At 43.6% G+C, this 17,454-nt stretch overlaps 1 protein-coding gene across 2 annotated transcripts; it reads left to right on the top strand.

Moving 5' to 3' along the window:
• Nucleotides 1-6,786: 6,786 nt before the first annotated feature.
• On the top strand, nt 6,787-16,867 carry ZDHHC12 (zinc finger DHHC-type palmitoyltransferase 12). Of its 2 annotated transcripts, none has more exons than XM_038375067.2 (5): nt 6,787-7,027; nt 8,763-8,899; nt 11,283-11,369; nt 12,722-12,888; nt 14,400-16,867. In XM_038375067.2, exons 1-5 carry the CDS (start codon nt 6,808-6,810, stop codon nt 14,707-14,709), a joined length of 921 nt encoding a protein of 306 aa, XP_038230995.1. In that variant the 5' UTR covers nt 6,787-6,807; the 3' UTR covers nt 14,710-16,867. The 2 variants fall into 2 exon arrangements, with proteins under 2 accessions (XP_038230995.1, XP_043354810.1); XM_043498875.1 differs by having other exon boundaries at nt 6,863-7,310.
• The last annotated feature ends 587 nt before the right edge of the window (nt 16,868-17,454 follow it).

The raw sequence follows: 17,454 nt of genomic DNA, 5'->3' as shown, positions 1-17,454 counted from the left end.
GATTGTTTTCATATGTTTTGGAAAACTTGACAAATTGTACTTTTGAGGTTCTTTGCTTAAAATGTATTTCCCTTTTCCCACCTCCCCAAGGACTTGCATCTGAATAAGCTTTGGGACAGGGAGCTGATTTCAAAGTGTTTGTACATGCTCTTGCTTGTCAATCTTTCAGTTAGATGCAGAACTAGATGGAGCTACAAACATTGCTCATCTGTCTCCCTGCCCATGGAGAGCATGGGTTTAGCATTTGTTTATGTAACTATCCATTCCGTGCTCAGAGGCTAATGCAGATAGCCTAAAGCACTTACAGTTCTGCCCATCTTTTGGAGTACCACAGATGTGAGAGCAACAAGGAGCTTGATAGGGTCCCCTCTGCGCACTAACAACTGCTATGTTGGTGGAGTTGATACCGCTCGGTAGTTCCCAACCACGGTTAATGCAGGATTTGGCCTTGCAGCGTAGCCAGAACCAAATGATGCTTTAATCATAGTCTAGCCTTGGATTTTAGCAGGATAGCACTGTGTTTTAGGAACACAGTTAAAACATGGCTTGTTTCCATCTATTATGAGACTGAATTGTGTCAGGGTCTGCTGTGTTGTAACCAGGGTTTTAATCTGACAAGTGGGTGTGGAAGCCTGGAGGACAAAGGTGTGACCACCAGCTCCGGGACACATCTACAGGAAGCTGCTGTTTTTGCACAGTTTGATTATGTCCCATGCTTCCTGAGAAGCCAGTCACTGTATGGAGGTAAATGACCTCCAGAGGGATCAGTAACTCAATGGGAAAGTTAAGGAGGATCCAGCTGAACACTGCTCCTAGTTCATAGCTTCCCACAGTGTGGCTTGTCCTTCCTGTTACGACTTATCTGCTCTACCTACTTCTGAATGCAGGGAGAGATGGAACACCTGCTTCAGCTTTGCCATCTACCACTTTCTTCCCACATGTGACTGAGATCTTGTACTGCAATCTGCATTGGCTTGGCACTTGTTCCACCAGGCCCAAGGAGATATGGGGCATGGTTTGTGGAGAATGGTGTTAACGAGCCCAGCTTGGTCAGGGAACAGTCTCATCTGCTCTTTGCTCACTGACGCTCTTTAATGTACAACTTATCCTCTGATCATCCATCTGTACACATTCCTTTCCCCAACATCCTAGCTAGAATTGTTTTATCCTTGCTGCTATTGCCAGTGTTGCTGACACAGTCACTGGATACAAGCCCTTAGGCTAGCTTTTAAAATAACTTAAGAAGATTGGAAGGCAGGATGAGGACAGGGCAGAGGCTGGTGTGGGGGAAGGCAGGATGGGGGCAGGAGATGAACTAAATTTGTCTGATGCCTCCACATCTAACCTTTGATGAGAGGTCACTCCATCTTTGAGAAGTAAATGCCAAAACAAGAACTGAGCCTTAACTCAGGAAAAGCCCTTCAGAGACAGACCCTAGCACGATTGCTAAGATCCTCTTGGGTGTGGAGATGGGCCTGAGACTGAACTGTAAGCAAAATCTTTTCAAAGTCAGTCTGTGTTTGTGAGGACTAATAGGTTCACACAGGTTAATCTGACAGGAGATTTCTTGTCTATACAGTTTGTAAATGTCTGAGGAGTAGGGGAGGCAATATCCATAAGCTAGTCAGGATCTATACAAGACAGGTACTTGCACAAGAGAGAGAAGGGTTTTGTCTGAGCACAGGCCTGGGATCCAGGAACTTCTGTGTTCTAGTACTGTCTCTGTAGCCTTAGGCTAGTCATTGAACTCTGTGTGCCTCAGTTTCCCCATCTGTAAAACAGTAGGTATAACTATTTACTTGCCTGCTCCCTAGGGACACTGTGAGGCTTAATCCATGACAGTAAAGCATTTTTGGAGGTGAATAGGTGCTAAGTAATTATTATACATGGGCCCATCCTGGGACAGACCTGCCATCACCAGCTATCTCCCATCAGAGCACACAACACGGTGCAATTCTGATTTTGTGACTGTTTCTGGGAACACCTGGCCCCTTCACAAAAGAGGGAGTTTGAATTTTCAGGACTGCCCCGAGTTTGCTGGCTAGCCTATGCAGATAAATCCTACTGGGCTTTCCTGCTCTACCAGGATAAAGCTTCCTCAGTGCAACCCTGAGGACATACACACCCCTTTGTTTAGCTGGAAATTTCAGTTAACCAGAGTAGCACTGCTCAGAGCCAAGTCAGAAAACTAAGACAGGGACTGTCACTGCCAATTGAAATAAAGCTGGAGAGTGACTTCTGAGGCACACAGAATTAAACGATGTGGCAGAGAGACTCCTCTCACAGTATCCTCCCAAGGCTGAGGCTTACCCCCTTCCTCTACACAACCCCAATTTTCACTGAATGTTAAACATCAGGGCAAACATGAGTGCTTAAATCAGTGATTCTCAGCAAAGACAGCACTGACAAGGGACCCTCCACCTGGAGTTTAGGTAACCAGCACCCTGGCTAGAGGTCTCCCTTGTCAGAGACAATGTCATAGCCTTGAGCCTCCAAAGTGCTGAGTGCCCTCCATTTCCATTGCAATCAACAGGAAAGACATTTTACAGTAGGTGTTCAGCCCTTAGCAAGTCTTGTAGGAGCAATAGCCTCTACGTATTGGCCCATCAAGATGTGTAGCCTTAACTAGCAACACCTAATAGCACAAGAATAGTTAATTTGTACAGGGCTAAGAAGACAGGTGCAGCACTGATCATCTGAGACCATGAACACTTAACACTACCGATAGTTCATCTTCCCCATTCACATAATAACTCTAACTATTCCAGACCCTCTACTGGCCTAACTACTTCCATCCTGGGAACTGAGCACTCTGGTTCCTGTGCTGAAGCACACCCAGCCCTGAAGATTAGGGTATGTACATCCTAGCACCTGGTGGTGGTGCAGTGAACACACAGGCAAAAGAGGGTTGTTTTTTAACTCCTGTTGCCTGGATTAGGCATCTTGTTGGGTCACTTGTTTGTCTCTCTTTCTAGGGAAGTGAGTGTAAGGAGGGTTGCTGACCTCACTTTTCTATATGAAGCCCTTCCGATCCAATTAGTGGAGCCTCACTTAAGGCAGTTTCAGAACTGGTTGTGCTGCACTTTCCCCTCAGGAAGATAATTACTGTGGGGGTGAGGCAGCAGCCACCAGGCTGTGGACACTGGATTAAGATTCAATTTCAAAGAAAATATGTGGCCTCTGGAATGATGCAAAAGGGTTTTCTCAAAGAGATGCTAAATGATGGCTTGTGCTGGAAAAGATAGACTTCAAAGTAGTAGGAACCACTTGTCTCCAAGACAACCAAAGTGTATAAAACAAGAGGAATAATGGTTTTATCAGTGATGGATGGAAAGCAAGATTGGGGGCTGGCTAGGAAGGCAGCGCTTTTAAGTAAAGATGGAAAAATTCCTGCTGCAAACACCTCTCTTACAGATTGAATTCTAACTCCAAATACCTGTCACTGAGAGAGACTGTCTGTCATTTTTCCTTGTAAAAAAAGAAAAATAAATGTTTTAAATAAGGCTAACAATTAACCAAATATTTTTTCCTTGTTTAAAAAAGTTTCTGTTGTATTAAGCAACTTCTGCTTTCACTGTGTCCATTGATCAGCCTGATGTTGAGAGGTCTGGTTTGAACACGTGTACATGGTGAAACCAAGCTAATTAATTAATTAAATTAAAATGCATATCTGTTGCTTCCTTACAATTCTGATTGAATTAACTTTTCCGTTGTTTCCATAGGGATACCTGTTCTGTATTAAACCTAGTGCTTAACAATCTCTTGCTTCTTTGTCTGTGAATATGGTTTATGTGTCTAATTAAACATGGAAGGAACTGCTGTGTGTTGATCCAGTTCAGTTACTTTTTGCTTTCATGACTCCAAAGGGATATGATGTTTTTTTGTCACTGGGAGCAGGTGGGGGAAGAAGACTATTGTTATGAAGTGAGGTGGATGGGAAAATCACAACAATATTCAGTAATACAGATTGCTTGGCAGAGTGTCACCAGGCTTATCTGCAGTGGATATGCCCAGTATTCATGGGCATAACTATATTGAGTGGGGAAGCTGACTGTGGGAAGGACTCTCTTACACTGCTTTAGTGCCACTGTGACTTTCTCCTTAAAGGACCCAATCCTGCAAGCTCCTGAGTACACTCGTCTCCCATTGAATTCAGTGGGAGTGCCAGGTTCTCAGCAGGCCCTGGATAGGCAGGGTGAGAAGGGGGAACAGTATGAATCTGAACTGTCCCTAGGGAGCTGGAAATGTAGTAGTGCAGTGATTCAGTATGTACTGAGAGAGGCGCTCTACCAGCTGTGATGTGGTTTGTGTAAAATTCCAAGTTGAGTAGATGCCATCAGAATCTAGATTTTATACTGTAAGAACCCTGGCGCACTCATGTCCAATTCAATATAGGATAGTTTCTAGAATTAAGTCCAAATTTTATCCATCTGGTGATTTTTTTTGTTTTGAAACTTTAAGGTAGATGAAAGCCTCAAACTCTGTACCAATTTCAAAGCTGCAGGGCAAGGTAAATAGCACACTACGGGTTTCAATGTATAGTTTAAGTCACAAAGGTGAAAGATAAGTTCCCTTCATCAGACTAGGGGGCGCTCCCTGCAGTCACACAGAAGATGAACGTGTCTGCTAAAGGGATCAGCAGTGAAATAGTTAATGTTGTTGCTATTTAAAATTGCCATCCTTAGGCTTCAGATCAATACCCCATTGAGATTAACTGAAGGCAGTTCCCACCTCTCTTGTCTATCTGGAAGAAGAGCCCGACTACTGCACTGGGTCACTGTGAGAAGCTTTGCTGCACAACCAAAAGTGTTAGAAACATATTTTTATGATGGTTCCTCCATAATTTTAACTAATATCATCATCAAAGCACTAGTACAGGCTCAGTCTTACCCCTGGAAGGCTTTCTCCAATACAAAAAGATTACTGGATTTGCTTTCAGGTTCTTAAAACATGATGGGGAATGAACTAGAGATTCTAAATATCATTTTCAACATTTCAGCTTTGCTGTCCCAAATAAATTATTTATAGTCAACCCTGACCACCTTTAACAGTTTGCACTTTACTGTCAAGGGACCAGCGGAGAAAGCACTGACTCACTATATCTCCACAGATGGCCTGAAATAATCAAGAATGCTGATGTACAACCAAGGAAGGAAAATAAACAGTCTGGTTTATACTCAAACAATAACAGGAAGGAATCAGCTGCTTGCCATGTGGAGGAGGATAAAATGTGCATGGAGAAGAATGGTACTTTCAAGCCTCTGTTGTTTTTTTCTAGCTGTGATGGATGGAAAAAATGACAGTGTAAAATCATTGTCAGCAAGGCTTGGTCTACACTAGAAGTGAAAAGGTGTTGGGACAGATCATTGCTTGTAAAACCCATACAATGCTTTGGGTCCTCACACATGAGCTGTAGCAGGCATTTTACAAGCTCTGTTTGTATTGATTTGACTGCCTGAGTTGAGCTAATTCATGTCTGGCTGACCCAGTGCAGTCTGTGTTTAATTTATCATGAATGAATGGATAGCAACTGGTATAACATCTGCATATATTCCAATTGGTTTTGCCTAAGAGACCATCTCACAAAACAGAGCTACACTTTTCACTCCAAATGCTCTGCTGCAGGGTCTTGAAAATCCTGTTTCCCTTGCTTCAAGCATCCCTGTGGGTAGTTTTAGGGGGACTCCCTAGTTATGGGTATATGATGCCCAGTCCTTGCTGCAAGTTGCTATAATGCACATTTGACCTTCATGAGCACCATTGCCAGGAGAGAGCAGAATCTTGTGATAGCTTCCTACGTTTTTTGCTTCCTATAATGCCTGCTTAAATAAAAAGCATTAATTGTGCTGGGATCTGGCCTGAGATCCATTTGCAGAGCCTTGGTTGAGATCATAGAAGATCAGGGTTGGAAGAGACCTCAGGAAGTCATCTAGTCCAACCCCCTGCTCAAAGCAGGACCAACACCAACTAAATCATCCCAGCCAGGGCTTTGTCAAGCCGGGCCTTAAAAACTTCTATGGATGGAGATTGCACCACCTCCCTAGGTAACCCACTCCAGTGCTTCACCACCCTCCTAGTGAAATAGTGTTTCCTAATATCCAACCTAGACCTTCCGCATTACAACTTGAGACTGTTGCTCCTTGTTCTGTCATCTGCTACCACTGAGAACAGCCTCGCTCCATCCTCTTTTATTAGAGCATAAGCTTTTGTCGGATGAAAGCTTATGCTCTAATAAATTTGTTAGTCTCTAAGGTGCCACAAGTACTCCTTTTCTTTTTGCGAATACAGACTAACATGGCTGCTAATCTGAAATCCATCCTCTTTGGAACCCCCCTTCAGGTAGTTGAAGGCTGCTACCAAATCCCCCCCCTCACTCTCCTCATCTGCAGTCGCAGCGGAAACAAGCCCAGTTCCCTCACCCTGTCCTCATAAGTCACCTGCCCCAGCCCTCTGATCATTTTCATTGCCCTCCACTGGACTCTCTCCAATTTGTCCACATCCTTTCTGTAGTGGGGGGGCTCAAAGCTGGAGGCAGTACTCCAGATGTGGCCTCACCAGCGCGGAAGAGATGGGGAACGATCACTTCCCTCGATCTGCAGGCCATGCTCAGCCCTTTTTTACACAGCGCGAGGGAAGGAGCCCCTCCACCGCAGGCATCAATGCAGGTCGTGGGCGAGGCGAGGCGAGGCGAGGCCGGGCCGCCCCCGGGCGTGTTCCGCCCCCGCGGCTTTACAGCTGTTAATGCGGTTTAAGGGCTACGCCCCACCCCCCGCCGCGGCCTCCCGCTCGAGCCCCACCCCCTCTGCCATGGCAACCACCCGGCCAGCCCTCGCTCCTCGCCCTGCGATCCGGCGCGGCTGGGCCGGGGCCGCCCTTCCGGCTTTGGAGCCGGGGCGCGGACGCCGCCCCCCGTCCTGTGCTGCGGCGATGGGGCAGGGGGCCGGATGGGGCGGCGGCTACCTGGGGAGGGCGGCGCACACGGGGCTCAGCTGGGGCGTCGTTCTGGCCCTTTTCCTGCACCGCACAGGTGAGACCCGGGGCATTCCTCTCCGCCAGCCTCGGGCCGCCCCGGGTTTCCCCGCGCCCGGGGAGAGCCGCTGCCTAAGCACCGGACATGAGCCCCTCGGACCCCAGGCTGAAGTCGGCCTCATCTGGGGCGGCGGGGGCTGGCTGCTGCCATGAACTTGCTTTTTTGGGTCCCTCTCCAGCTCACCCAGTTTTGCCAGCTCAGGATTATTCATTATTATTCGTGGAAAGCTCGCGCTATTGGCTGCTTTTCTTACAGCCCCATCGCCTGGAGTCAGGCGATTGTGAGACAGCTTTCGTTTTTAAAAAGTGTTTGGCCCTCATAGTCTAGAACAGGGGTGGGCAAACTTTTTGGCCTGAAGGCTACATCAGGGTTGTGAAATAGTATGGAGGGCCAAGTAAGGAAGGCTGTGCCTCCGCAAACAGCCTGGCCCTGCCCCTATCTGCCCCCTCACAACCCCCCCCCACTCCTTGTCCCCTGAGCACCCCCTCCTGGGACCCCCCCACCCCTAACCACCTGCCGGGACCCCACCCCTTATCTAAGCCCCCCTGCTCCCTGTCTCCTGACCACCCCCCTCCCCGAACCTCTGCCCCATCCGACTGCCCCCTGTCCCTTGACTGCCCCCTGGGACCTCCTCCTCCCCCTGTCCCCTTACCATGCCGCTCAGAGCAGCAGGACAGGCTTGTTGGAAAGCCTGGGAGATGGGCGGGCACAAGCCACACTGGTGGGCTGCAGGGGAGGGGGGACAGCAGGGGAGGGGCCGGGAGCTCAGGAGCTAGGCAGGATGGTCTCACAGGCTGGATGTGGTCTGCAGGCCGTAGTTTGCCCACCTCTGGGCTAGAAGAATAATATGAAAATATGAACTCTGAAGACTCAAAAACCAGAAAGCCGCCCTTGTTCATTAGCTTCAAATAAGAGATTTTTAAAAATATGTTTTGATGGAGCCAGACTTGTGATTTTTGGACACTTGAAGTTGGCAATAGTGCACCATCATATCTGGCAGGAAAAAAAATTACCTCCAAGCTGGGGAAGTGAGAGCAGAGGAAACTGCTATATCCCTACCCAATACAACTAGATCCCTGTCCTACTCAGATAGAGGGGGAAACCTCACTCTTATTGTTTGTAGGGTGTGAAGGAGGGTTAGTATTTGACATTTGAGAAGACCTGATGCCTACTCCTCCAAGGAGTTTACAATCTAGTCTAATCACAGCATAATGGAAAACCTATGGTTTATAATAAAAAGTACTTTCTGTGGTATTTGATTAATATAATGCTTAACATAATCACTATTCATCTTTTCATATATAAATACTGTTTTTACTGAATTCTTTATGACCCTGAATCTTATTCTGGCACCTAGATTCTGCAGTGATGGACACTTTTGAAATGCAGCTATCATAATAATTCTAGAATAGTTTTATACAGCACATTGCAGAACAGCAGGAGAAGGTGAAGAGAGACTGAAGTACAGACAGAGTTTGGGGAAGGACTTGCAAATCAATGGGAAGCTGTTTGCTGATCTTTTAAGTATGTTGTAAGGGCTCTCTGTAAATAGTTCCCCTTACAGAGGAGACAGCCGTGATGGGTCCCGACTTCCTGAGCAGTTGAGGTATACTTTCCACGGTTAATATGGAATTCAGCCCTACTTTGAATCCTATAGCTAATAAGGACAAGGAGAATAACTTGTTGCCCCAAACATTTCACATGGACTTACTCCTTCTCTTTACTCTTTCAGATGTGCGAAAGCAGGAAGAGCATGGAGAGTTGCTGCAGCCACTGATATTTGTCTTACTGGTTCTATGCTCTGTCTTGCTGTACTTTGTAGTGTCTCTCATGGATCCAGGCTTTGTTGAGTCTGATGAAGAAGAGAAGGTAAATCATTCTGTTAGCCTGAATCATAGTTGACTGAATGAAGGAAAGTGGGAACCAACCTTCCTGATTATAAAACCTGTAGATTTTGGGGTTTTTTGCAACATACTAGATAAGAATATGCAATATAAACTTCTTGACATTTAGGATAGAGGACTCTTAAAATGTGTACAAAAGCAGAAGAGATCACAGAGTTTAGGTTCTATAAAGTGAGCCTCAGGAATCACACCATGCCCCTTTCTGAATTTCCCCTAACACTCGCGTGCTCTCCCACTTTGTTTTACTGAAAAGAAGAGATAGCTGCCTTATATTCCCTCACTACTGCCAATTGCTGTGCATATGAAAACCAGGAAAGAGGTGCAAGCTGGAAGGAAAGTACTCCTTACAACGGTATTTATTGAACAAGGTAATTGTTCTGTTACTGTATCCCTCTTGAACTATTTGTACAAAAATCAGATGAGTGCTTTAATTAGAAGGCAATATCTCCAGGTATTTTATATGTATCCTTCTTTAATGTGCTTGGACACCTTATCTTGCCTTGTACAAGCAATTTAATATCCATTATCGCTTTAATCTTCCAAAACTTAAGTGAATTTTGATCTGTATATATAACAACTAGCACTGCTTATACTGCAAATGCATTTCCCTTGTATTTTGAGGCAGATAGAGCAGTCTTATTACTACTTGTATCCTATGTGGCTCCATGCCAAAGTTTCATTCTGTCTCCACACACTGTCTGGTTGTCAATGGCTAAAATAGCCCCACTCTCTGAACAGTTATGTGTGTGTATCAAATGTATTAAGTAGGATTTCATGGGATTCCCTGCATTGCTGAGGTTGTCATACACTGTGTTGGGTTTATCTCCTTTGTCTCTTATCAGCTTCTGTACTTCTCAAGGAATTGTTCTCTGTGTTTAATGTTCCTAAACCATGAGAGAGTTGTGACTATAATACTGTATAAAAAAGAGACAGCTGACTAATGGCTGCTGAGATACTTTACATCCCTCTCTCCAGAATCTGGAGTACAAATCAACCTTGCTGCTCGCCCTTAGGATGTCTACACTATGAGCAACAAGTGTGATTCCCAGCTCACGTACATGTACTTGAGCTAGCTCTTATCGAGTTACTGCAAGTATAGGTAGCAGCCGTGCCAAATACCAGTTTCGGGCGGGTTTGTACTCTGCCCCGCTAAACTGCGTCTTTGCTGCTTGTGTTCTATGGCTGTGCTACTGTTCATACCAGGGGTTGGCAGCCTTTCAGAAGTGGTGTGCCAAGTCTTCATTCATTCACTCTAATTTAAGGTTTCACGTGCCAGTAATACCTTCTAAAATTGTTAAAATATATAACTAAACTTTTGTTGTATGTCAAGTAAATAAGGTTTTTAAAATGTTTAAGAAACTTCATTTAAAAATAAAATTAAAATGCAGATCCCCTCAGTTTAGTGTGATCCTTGCCCTTGCTTTTCCTTGCTGAGTTTTCCAGTGTCTGGCACGTATTTGGATACTTTAAGCTGCACACAGGCTTCTGAGTGACCAGTTGTTAACTGGCTCCGAGAGGGACAGATTTCATGTGTGAAAATATCTGTTCACACAGGTATGTGGATCCAAATGCTGAAAGCATTGCAAACTCAATCTTCTTCAAACAGTTAAACATGGGCACGGATGTCCAGCAGGTCAGAATAGATGCCCCATAATCTCTCTCAGTAGCTTCAAGTGCACTCCGCAAATCTCTAAACTTTGATGCCCACAATTGAGCTTTTTAACTGAATGAGCTGCATTTCAAAATCTTCAACACCCATCCACTGAAATACAGACAAATCCAAGTCGCGTTCGTTGAACTTTTCAGGTTTAATTATAAAAGGAAGCATTGGGCCAAATTGCTGGAAATCTTGAAATATGTCAGAAAATTCTGATTCCTGTTTCTGCATGTATATTCTAATGTCAACGTCAAACGCAATGCGCTGTTCCACGTGGCATGATAGTGATGTAAACAGCAAATCAGGACTTAAAATTATCCCAGTACAGTGGCGCTGGAACAACTTTTAAGGTTGGGGTGCTGAGCTGTGCCCCCTCTTGTCCCTGTCTGCACCCCTCACAGCCCCAGGCTGGGGCCAGTTGCAGAGCCCCGGGCTGGTGGCCAGGACTCCAGGCCGGCAGCAGAGCCCCCTGGGTTCGGTGGCCAAGACCCAGGCAGCGTGAGTGCAACTGAAAATCAGCTTGTGCACCGCCTTCGACATGCCTGCCATAGGTTGCCTACCCCTGATTTATACTCATGCTAGCTTGACGAGAGCTAGTGTGTGGAGGTATGTACAAACTGGGAATCACCCCTAGCTTGGCATATCAAAATATTCTTAGGTCCCTTCTTTTTTTCTTATCACCTTTTTGTAGGTAGGGATGAATGAAGAGCAAAGAGTAATGATGCCTCAATTTCCAAGCAATGTTTGGCTGCGGCGCTGTGGATACTGCATGCTGAAGGTATGTGTGTACGGCAGTTGGTCAAGGAACTGGGGTAACTGCTTGGTGAGCTGGTGCTCATTGGGCTACTTATCTTTTGTTATTGCCCAGCACATTATTATGCTTAGCCATCACTCACCTGTTGAACTGGCTGGAGGCATCACTCATTTCTTGTAAACTTACAGTATTATCTTGGTTGAAAAGCCAAGGAGCAGACAGAATTAGAAACTTGGATTCAGGTACAATCCTGAGATGAAAGGTGACTCAAGCAGAGTGTGTAGCTAAACATTTTTAAATGGGAAACTGTTAATTTTCAAGATTAATACAAATATTCTTGGCAGTTCACAAAAAGTACTGTTCTCTTCTTACTCCACATTGGGGAAAACCCTGCTTCCTGCCTCCTTGTTGCCATGTCAACTAAGGCCTCACTAAATCTTCAAAGACTTGACTTTACTAAGACACTTTCAACTGAAAAGGTAGAGTTCATCTGGGTGGAATGTGTAGCATGAGCAGATTTCTGGCAGGTATGAGCTTGTTTAGATGCTTAGGAGCAAAGAAAAGCTAGTTTTAACTGTAAAAAGCATAGTTTGCTCTCTTTCTCCTTCATCCAATTAGTTCTTGAATATGCATCCCTGAAGCCCAGAAATGCCTGTTTTCAGTCGCAGTCTCTGTCAGTTTTATACAATCCAGGGTTGTTCCAGCTTCTGTAAATACCTGACAACGGACCAGCAGAAAGAGCTATCAGCCAGCTTGTTGTTGAACTAAATAAGACTGGCAGACCATATGTGTACCTCAATAAGGGGGCATGTCACCTGTTATCATCCCTTCCCCAACTATGCCTCCCCATTAGTCCTTGGACCAGCCCTCCTCCCAATATCAGGAGAGGAGTGGATACTTCTCTCCTACCCTTTCATCCACGTGCCCCTGAAGACAAAAAAAAAAAAAAAACACAAAAACCTTTTTCTTATACACACTCAAAACATTCCCTTGAAGGGCAGGTGCCCTAGTTTTTCACTGTCAGACTTTGGTCACCTTTTTCTTAAATATCCACAGTTCACTGTACTGAGCTCTTGTTTCAGCTAATACCTTTCCTTCTATGTTTGCAGCTTTATTCTGTAGCTAGTTAAGGAAAGTTTTATAGCAAAGTACTGGCCATGGGTAAGTCATTTAATCTCAGTTTTCCCATCTGTAAAAGGGGGATGATTTTCTTTGTAAGGCATTATACAAGTATTAAAATAATTGTTTTTGAAGGGAGAATAGAGGGAACTGTCTCACTTTGCAGGAGGATTGGCCTGGATGACTTCCCAGCTATTTTCTATGAAATAGGGCATTGGATAGGGGAAGATTATTCTTAGTATCTGCTTATTCCACAGCAACCAATGCGAGCCAAGCACTGCCAGCTGTGTCGGCACTGTGTACGTCGTTATGACCATCACTGTCCCTGGATTGAGAACTGCGTAGGAGAGAGGAATCATCCACTCTTTATAATCTACCTGGCTGTGCAGCTTGTGGTTCTCTTGTGGGCCTTTCATGTTGCATGGTAAGAACTTTAAGTGGCAGCCTCTGGCAGGGACAGTTTGTCTTTGAGGTCTTGGAGAGTTTTGATAAGAGCTGGACCTTCCAAAATCCTGCTGAATGTAGAGCAAGATAGCAATGGCTGGAGTTAACCTGGTATGTTCTCTCCTTGCCTGTACACTGTAACCAGCTTTCCTCACAGCACCACTCTGATTATTGCCACTGAGGATTAACATATCCACTTAAGCAAGAGGGTGTGGTGTTCCTTAAAACAATGGCTCTCAACCTTTCCAGACTCCTGTACTCCTTTCAGGAGTCTGATTTGCCTTGCATACCTTCAAGTTTCACTTCACTTAAACTACTTGCTTACAATATCAGACATAAAACTACAAGTGTCACAACACACTATTACTGAAAAATTACTTTTCTCATTTTTACTATATACTTATAAAATAAGTCAACTGGAATATAAATATTGTACTTACACGTCAGTGTATAATGTAGTATAAACAAGTCATTGTCTGTATGAAATTTTAGTTTGTACTGACTTCACTAGTGCTTTTTACGTAGCCTGTTGTAAAACTAGGCAAATATCTAGATGCGTTGATGTACCCCCAGGAGTATACATACCCCTGGTTGAGAACAATTGCCTTAACGCTTAAAAAGCCTGAGTCCATTCAGGCAGTGGGAGCAAATGGACAAGGCAATTCTAGAATGGGGGAATCATTTAAAAAGCTGGAAATGTGATTTGACTTAAATTGTCAAATAGTTACCTGAGCTACAGCACTTAAAACCAGAGATATAGGACAGACTCTGCCCCTCGTTTATCGGGGCATTAGTCTCACTTGCAATACAACCTTGGCTTTTCCAGAGGTAACAGCAACATCAAAACTCTTGGAAAAAGAGGGGAGCAGGCTTTGGCATCTGGCAGTAGATATATTCCATTTAAAGTCAGCTGCCATTCTTTCCACTTTGTACGAACACTGTGGGACTTTCAACAGTGATGTACTGTTGATTCAGTTGACAGAAATGAGGTGATTAGTTATGCAATTTGATATTTTGGGTTGTAGCAGTCCATAGGGCTTAGCTTTAAGCTTAAACTAAATGAATATAAAGTAATTTTGCATTGTTGGTCACTGTTTAACTTTCCCTCAATTATTGTGCAACCTATATTTTTAAATGGCAGGCAAGTGAAACTCCCCATAACCTATCTTCTATGAGTGTATCCTGGCTTTGTTCTCATGCAGCTCTTCTTGGGCAGTGCCTGTGGACACTAATTGTCAGGAGAACTTAATTTGTAGAGATATAGATGTCCAAGATCTTTTTCCAATCTCTGTTCCAGTGTATTTAGAACTTAGCTTTGTTTTGAGTCTTGGTGCTACAGCTGCTGTCAAAGTTTGTACAATGCTTTGAAGCTGTAAAACACTGCAGAAATATTATCAGCATGCAAATCAGGAGTGCAGTATTTGTAAATCAAGCTGATTTGTATAATCTAACCCAGTGTGATTTTAGCCATGTTTCTCTTTTAATTGAAAGGTCAGGCCTTTACTTCGAACAGTCTTGGGAGTGGCTGCAGCACAACATCTTCCTTCTCCTGTCCTTCCTTGTGATAGCCATATTCACCATTGTAGTGATGCTGCTACTGGTTTCACACTTGTACTTGGTCTCATGTAACACAACCACCTGGGAGTTCATGTCACACCATCGCATCTCCTACCTCCGACACTGTGAATCAGAGAATCCCTTTGACCAAGGTGTCATTCTCAACCTCTGGAGATTCTTCTGTGCCTGCCGCCTCGTTACGTGGGAGAAAATATACTTTCAGGAGGATAGGGACCCTGTTTAATTATAGAATGTAAACTCAGCCAGGATTTAATGATGTAATCCAATTTTGATTACAAGAGGGAAAAGTACAACTACAGTGTGAGCTGAAATGCAGGTCCTCTTGTTGAAAGAGGCTGCTTGTCATGGTGCATCTGTGCTAAGGGCTTTAAGAAAGGAATTTAGAGTAGGACTCTTAAAAACAACCTCTGTGATTTATTAGAGAAAGCACTTGTGTTTAACCCATTTCCTAATGCTTCAGTGGAGGGGGAATTTAGTCTATAATGAACCATGCAACTTGTACAACTATCACATCTGCAGGAGCAAGTCTGCTTACAAGAATAAGTGACAGCATGGCTCTATGATGATTCTTCATATCCAAGTAAAATAACTTCTATTAAAAGGGGACGACTTGGTTCTGGGCAGCAAGGAACGGATGATTTCTGGTCTGAGTGAATATGCATGCTAGTCTTTACCTCTTTTTGCTAATCATATTCATCAAACCTCGAGGCAAATGCAGGGACTTCCTGAATAGCTGCTTTCACTTATTTCCTCAGTCTCCCCTCCTCAGTTGGTGCCACATCCACTCTAGGGAATAGCAGCAGAAAGAAAAAGTTCATTATTGATAAGTCAGGCCAGAATCAGCTTAGGCAATGTGGCCTTTCTTCATGATAATTCTTACTGTCGGGACCGATGTGCCTTAGTGGGAAAATAGTGGAAAGTTTTGAATGAATATTTGGACAATGAAAAGCAAACCTCAGTTTGACTGCATTCAGGAGATTCATGCCTTCCACCAAGATTTGAGCTTTACAACTGCTAATATACCTGAGAAAAAGCTGTTATGCACCAAATTCAGGTTTTGAACTGTTAAACGTATGCTTTGTGATGGGGTGGCTACTTAGATACAAGTCAACAAAACAATACCATTGACTTAAACAATGAAATGCACATTTAAAACAGACTATAGACTCAGTTATTCGATACAGAAATTCATGAGTTTTCAGTGAATATAGACTTCAGATTTAAACCGTTCTTGAACAGAAAAATAACATTTGTCAACTGCATTATTTGTGCATCTCACTTATTCAGCTCTAACTCACCTATAGCTTGCTTGGGAAAAGCCTCCCTCAATATTGTTCCAATTATATATTCTTAAATTAAAATAGTAAATGGGTGAGTGGCAGTGAAGGAGATATTTCTGTATGCCCTGAGATGGTTTTTAACTGGTAACAGTGGGCTGGAGCCAGAATCCTCATTTCCTTGCCCTGCTGGTAATAGTACTGCTAAATCCATGTCTTAATGTTGTTTTCCTCACTATCATATTTACTACTGTAAGGTTTTCAACTTATTTTACTTTTTAACTCAAAAGGAGAAAGTCTCCTCTTTATTTTTAAAGTATTAAAGTAGGTGCAGGTACTGTATTAAAGATACTGGGAAGATTTCCATTTTTATTTAAGATGACATTAATTTCTTCAGTTTAAGCAGCATGGACAGTGAAATGAACCTGTTTAATTACAAGTTCTTATATGGCATTGCAAAGATCATGCGTCAGTCCCCAGCCTCAAAAAAGGAGAGCCCTCTGCATTGAATCTTCGTCCTGAAAATATTTCTAATAATCAGGTTTTGTAAAGACTCTTACTTATTTGGTGCCTTAGTATCTTTCGTTACTCAGGGGTTAGCACTTGACACAAGAGCCAAATAGATGGGTATCACATTGGCAGATTGCACTCAGGTGTCAAGGTAGGTAAGCGCTCTTAGAATACTGTTATACTCTGAAAAAGCAACTCAGACAGCAGGAGGGTCTATGTTTGTGTCGGACACCAGAAAAACATTGCAGGTTCCTTGGGGCTGTGTCTTGCACAGGGCAGAACACACTATCAGCACTATGGTATGTGAATGTCAAGATGGGGTCTTTCTGGATTGTACATCTAATTGCAGAATCCTCTCAATGGTGAATTTAGTTCTGTTGATGAAGTATCTGTCAGACTAGAGTTCACTTCACACCTAGCTATGTTGGCTCTATCACATGGAAAAAATAACTGAATACACACAAGTTAGATATTTTTGATGGGATGGTGAAGTTTCAAAAAATGTCTAGGCTACCATTGAAAGATATTTGCAGTTTACATTTTTAAATGCTCTTAACTGTGTCAAATTTAAATCATTAAAAGATTAAAACTAGTTTTTGGTGTTCTCTATACATTTTTCACGTTTAACCCTCAGCATAGAGTCATCTAGTTCTCCTGCAGTAGCACTATGCTGTACCTTTTAATCTCCGTTAGAATGTAAAAAAAATCATGGAAACATGCCAGTCTTGACATTTTGTAAAAGTTTTTACACACACATTTTGGGCCAAATGTGAGCAGACAATGGCTGTTTAAACAAGGCACCGTATAGCACGTATCTTGCCTTAAACTGGCTTTAAAGTTAGAAGGAGATAATTGGTAGTGTGGGTCAATTTCCCTTTGCAAGAGATTAAGCAGTAGTTATACCTTACTGTGGGAATGGATGAGCTAAGATCAAGGTAGGCTGTTTTTCTTCCACACAAGTACATATATTAAAGCTCTTACCTAAGTAACTCCTTGAGCACTTCAGCCAATCTTGATTTAATGGGGACTCCTCTCTGGTTATGCCCAGATCCCGTCTTCAGAACAAGCACAATCCTTTACTGGTAAAGTCTATCCCTGTAGATGGAGGGTTGAAAAAGCAACATCTACATGTTCCCATTAGCCTTCAGCAGGGATATTTCTTCTCTAGCCTACTAGCCAAA

Source organism: Dermochelys coriacea, chromosome 16 (assembly GCF_009764565.3).
Source record: "Dermochelys coriacea isolate rDerCor1 chromosome 16, rDerCor1.pri.v4, whole genome shotgun sequence".
NCBI classification, from domain to species: Eukaryota; Metazoa; Chordata; order Testudines; family Dermochelyidae; genus Dermochelys; species Dermochelys coriacea.
The sequence above is the reverse complement of the archived record's forward strand: the minus strand, read 5'-3'. Positions and strand labels throughout refer to the sequence as shown.

Bases quoted from the DNA above. Each gene is read 5' to 3' on its own strand.
- ZDHHC12 (XM_038375067.2), top strand. From the start codon at position 6,808: ATGGCAACCACCCGGCCAGCCCTCGCTCCTCGCCCTGCGATCCGGCGC. The intron at 7,028-8,762 runs GTGAGACCCGGG...TTACTCTTTCAG, and splicing joins CCTTTTCCTGCACCGCACAG to ATGTGCGAAAGCAGGAAGAG. The intron at 8,900-11,282 runs GTAAATCATTCT...ACCTTTTTGTAG, and splicing joins AGTCTGATGAAGAAGAGAAG to GTAGGGATGAATGAAGAGCA.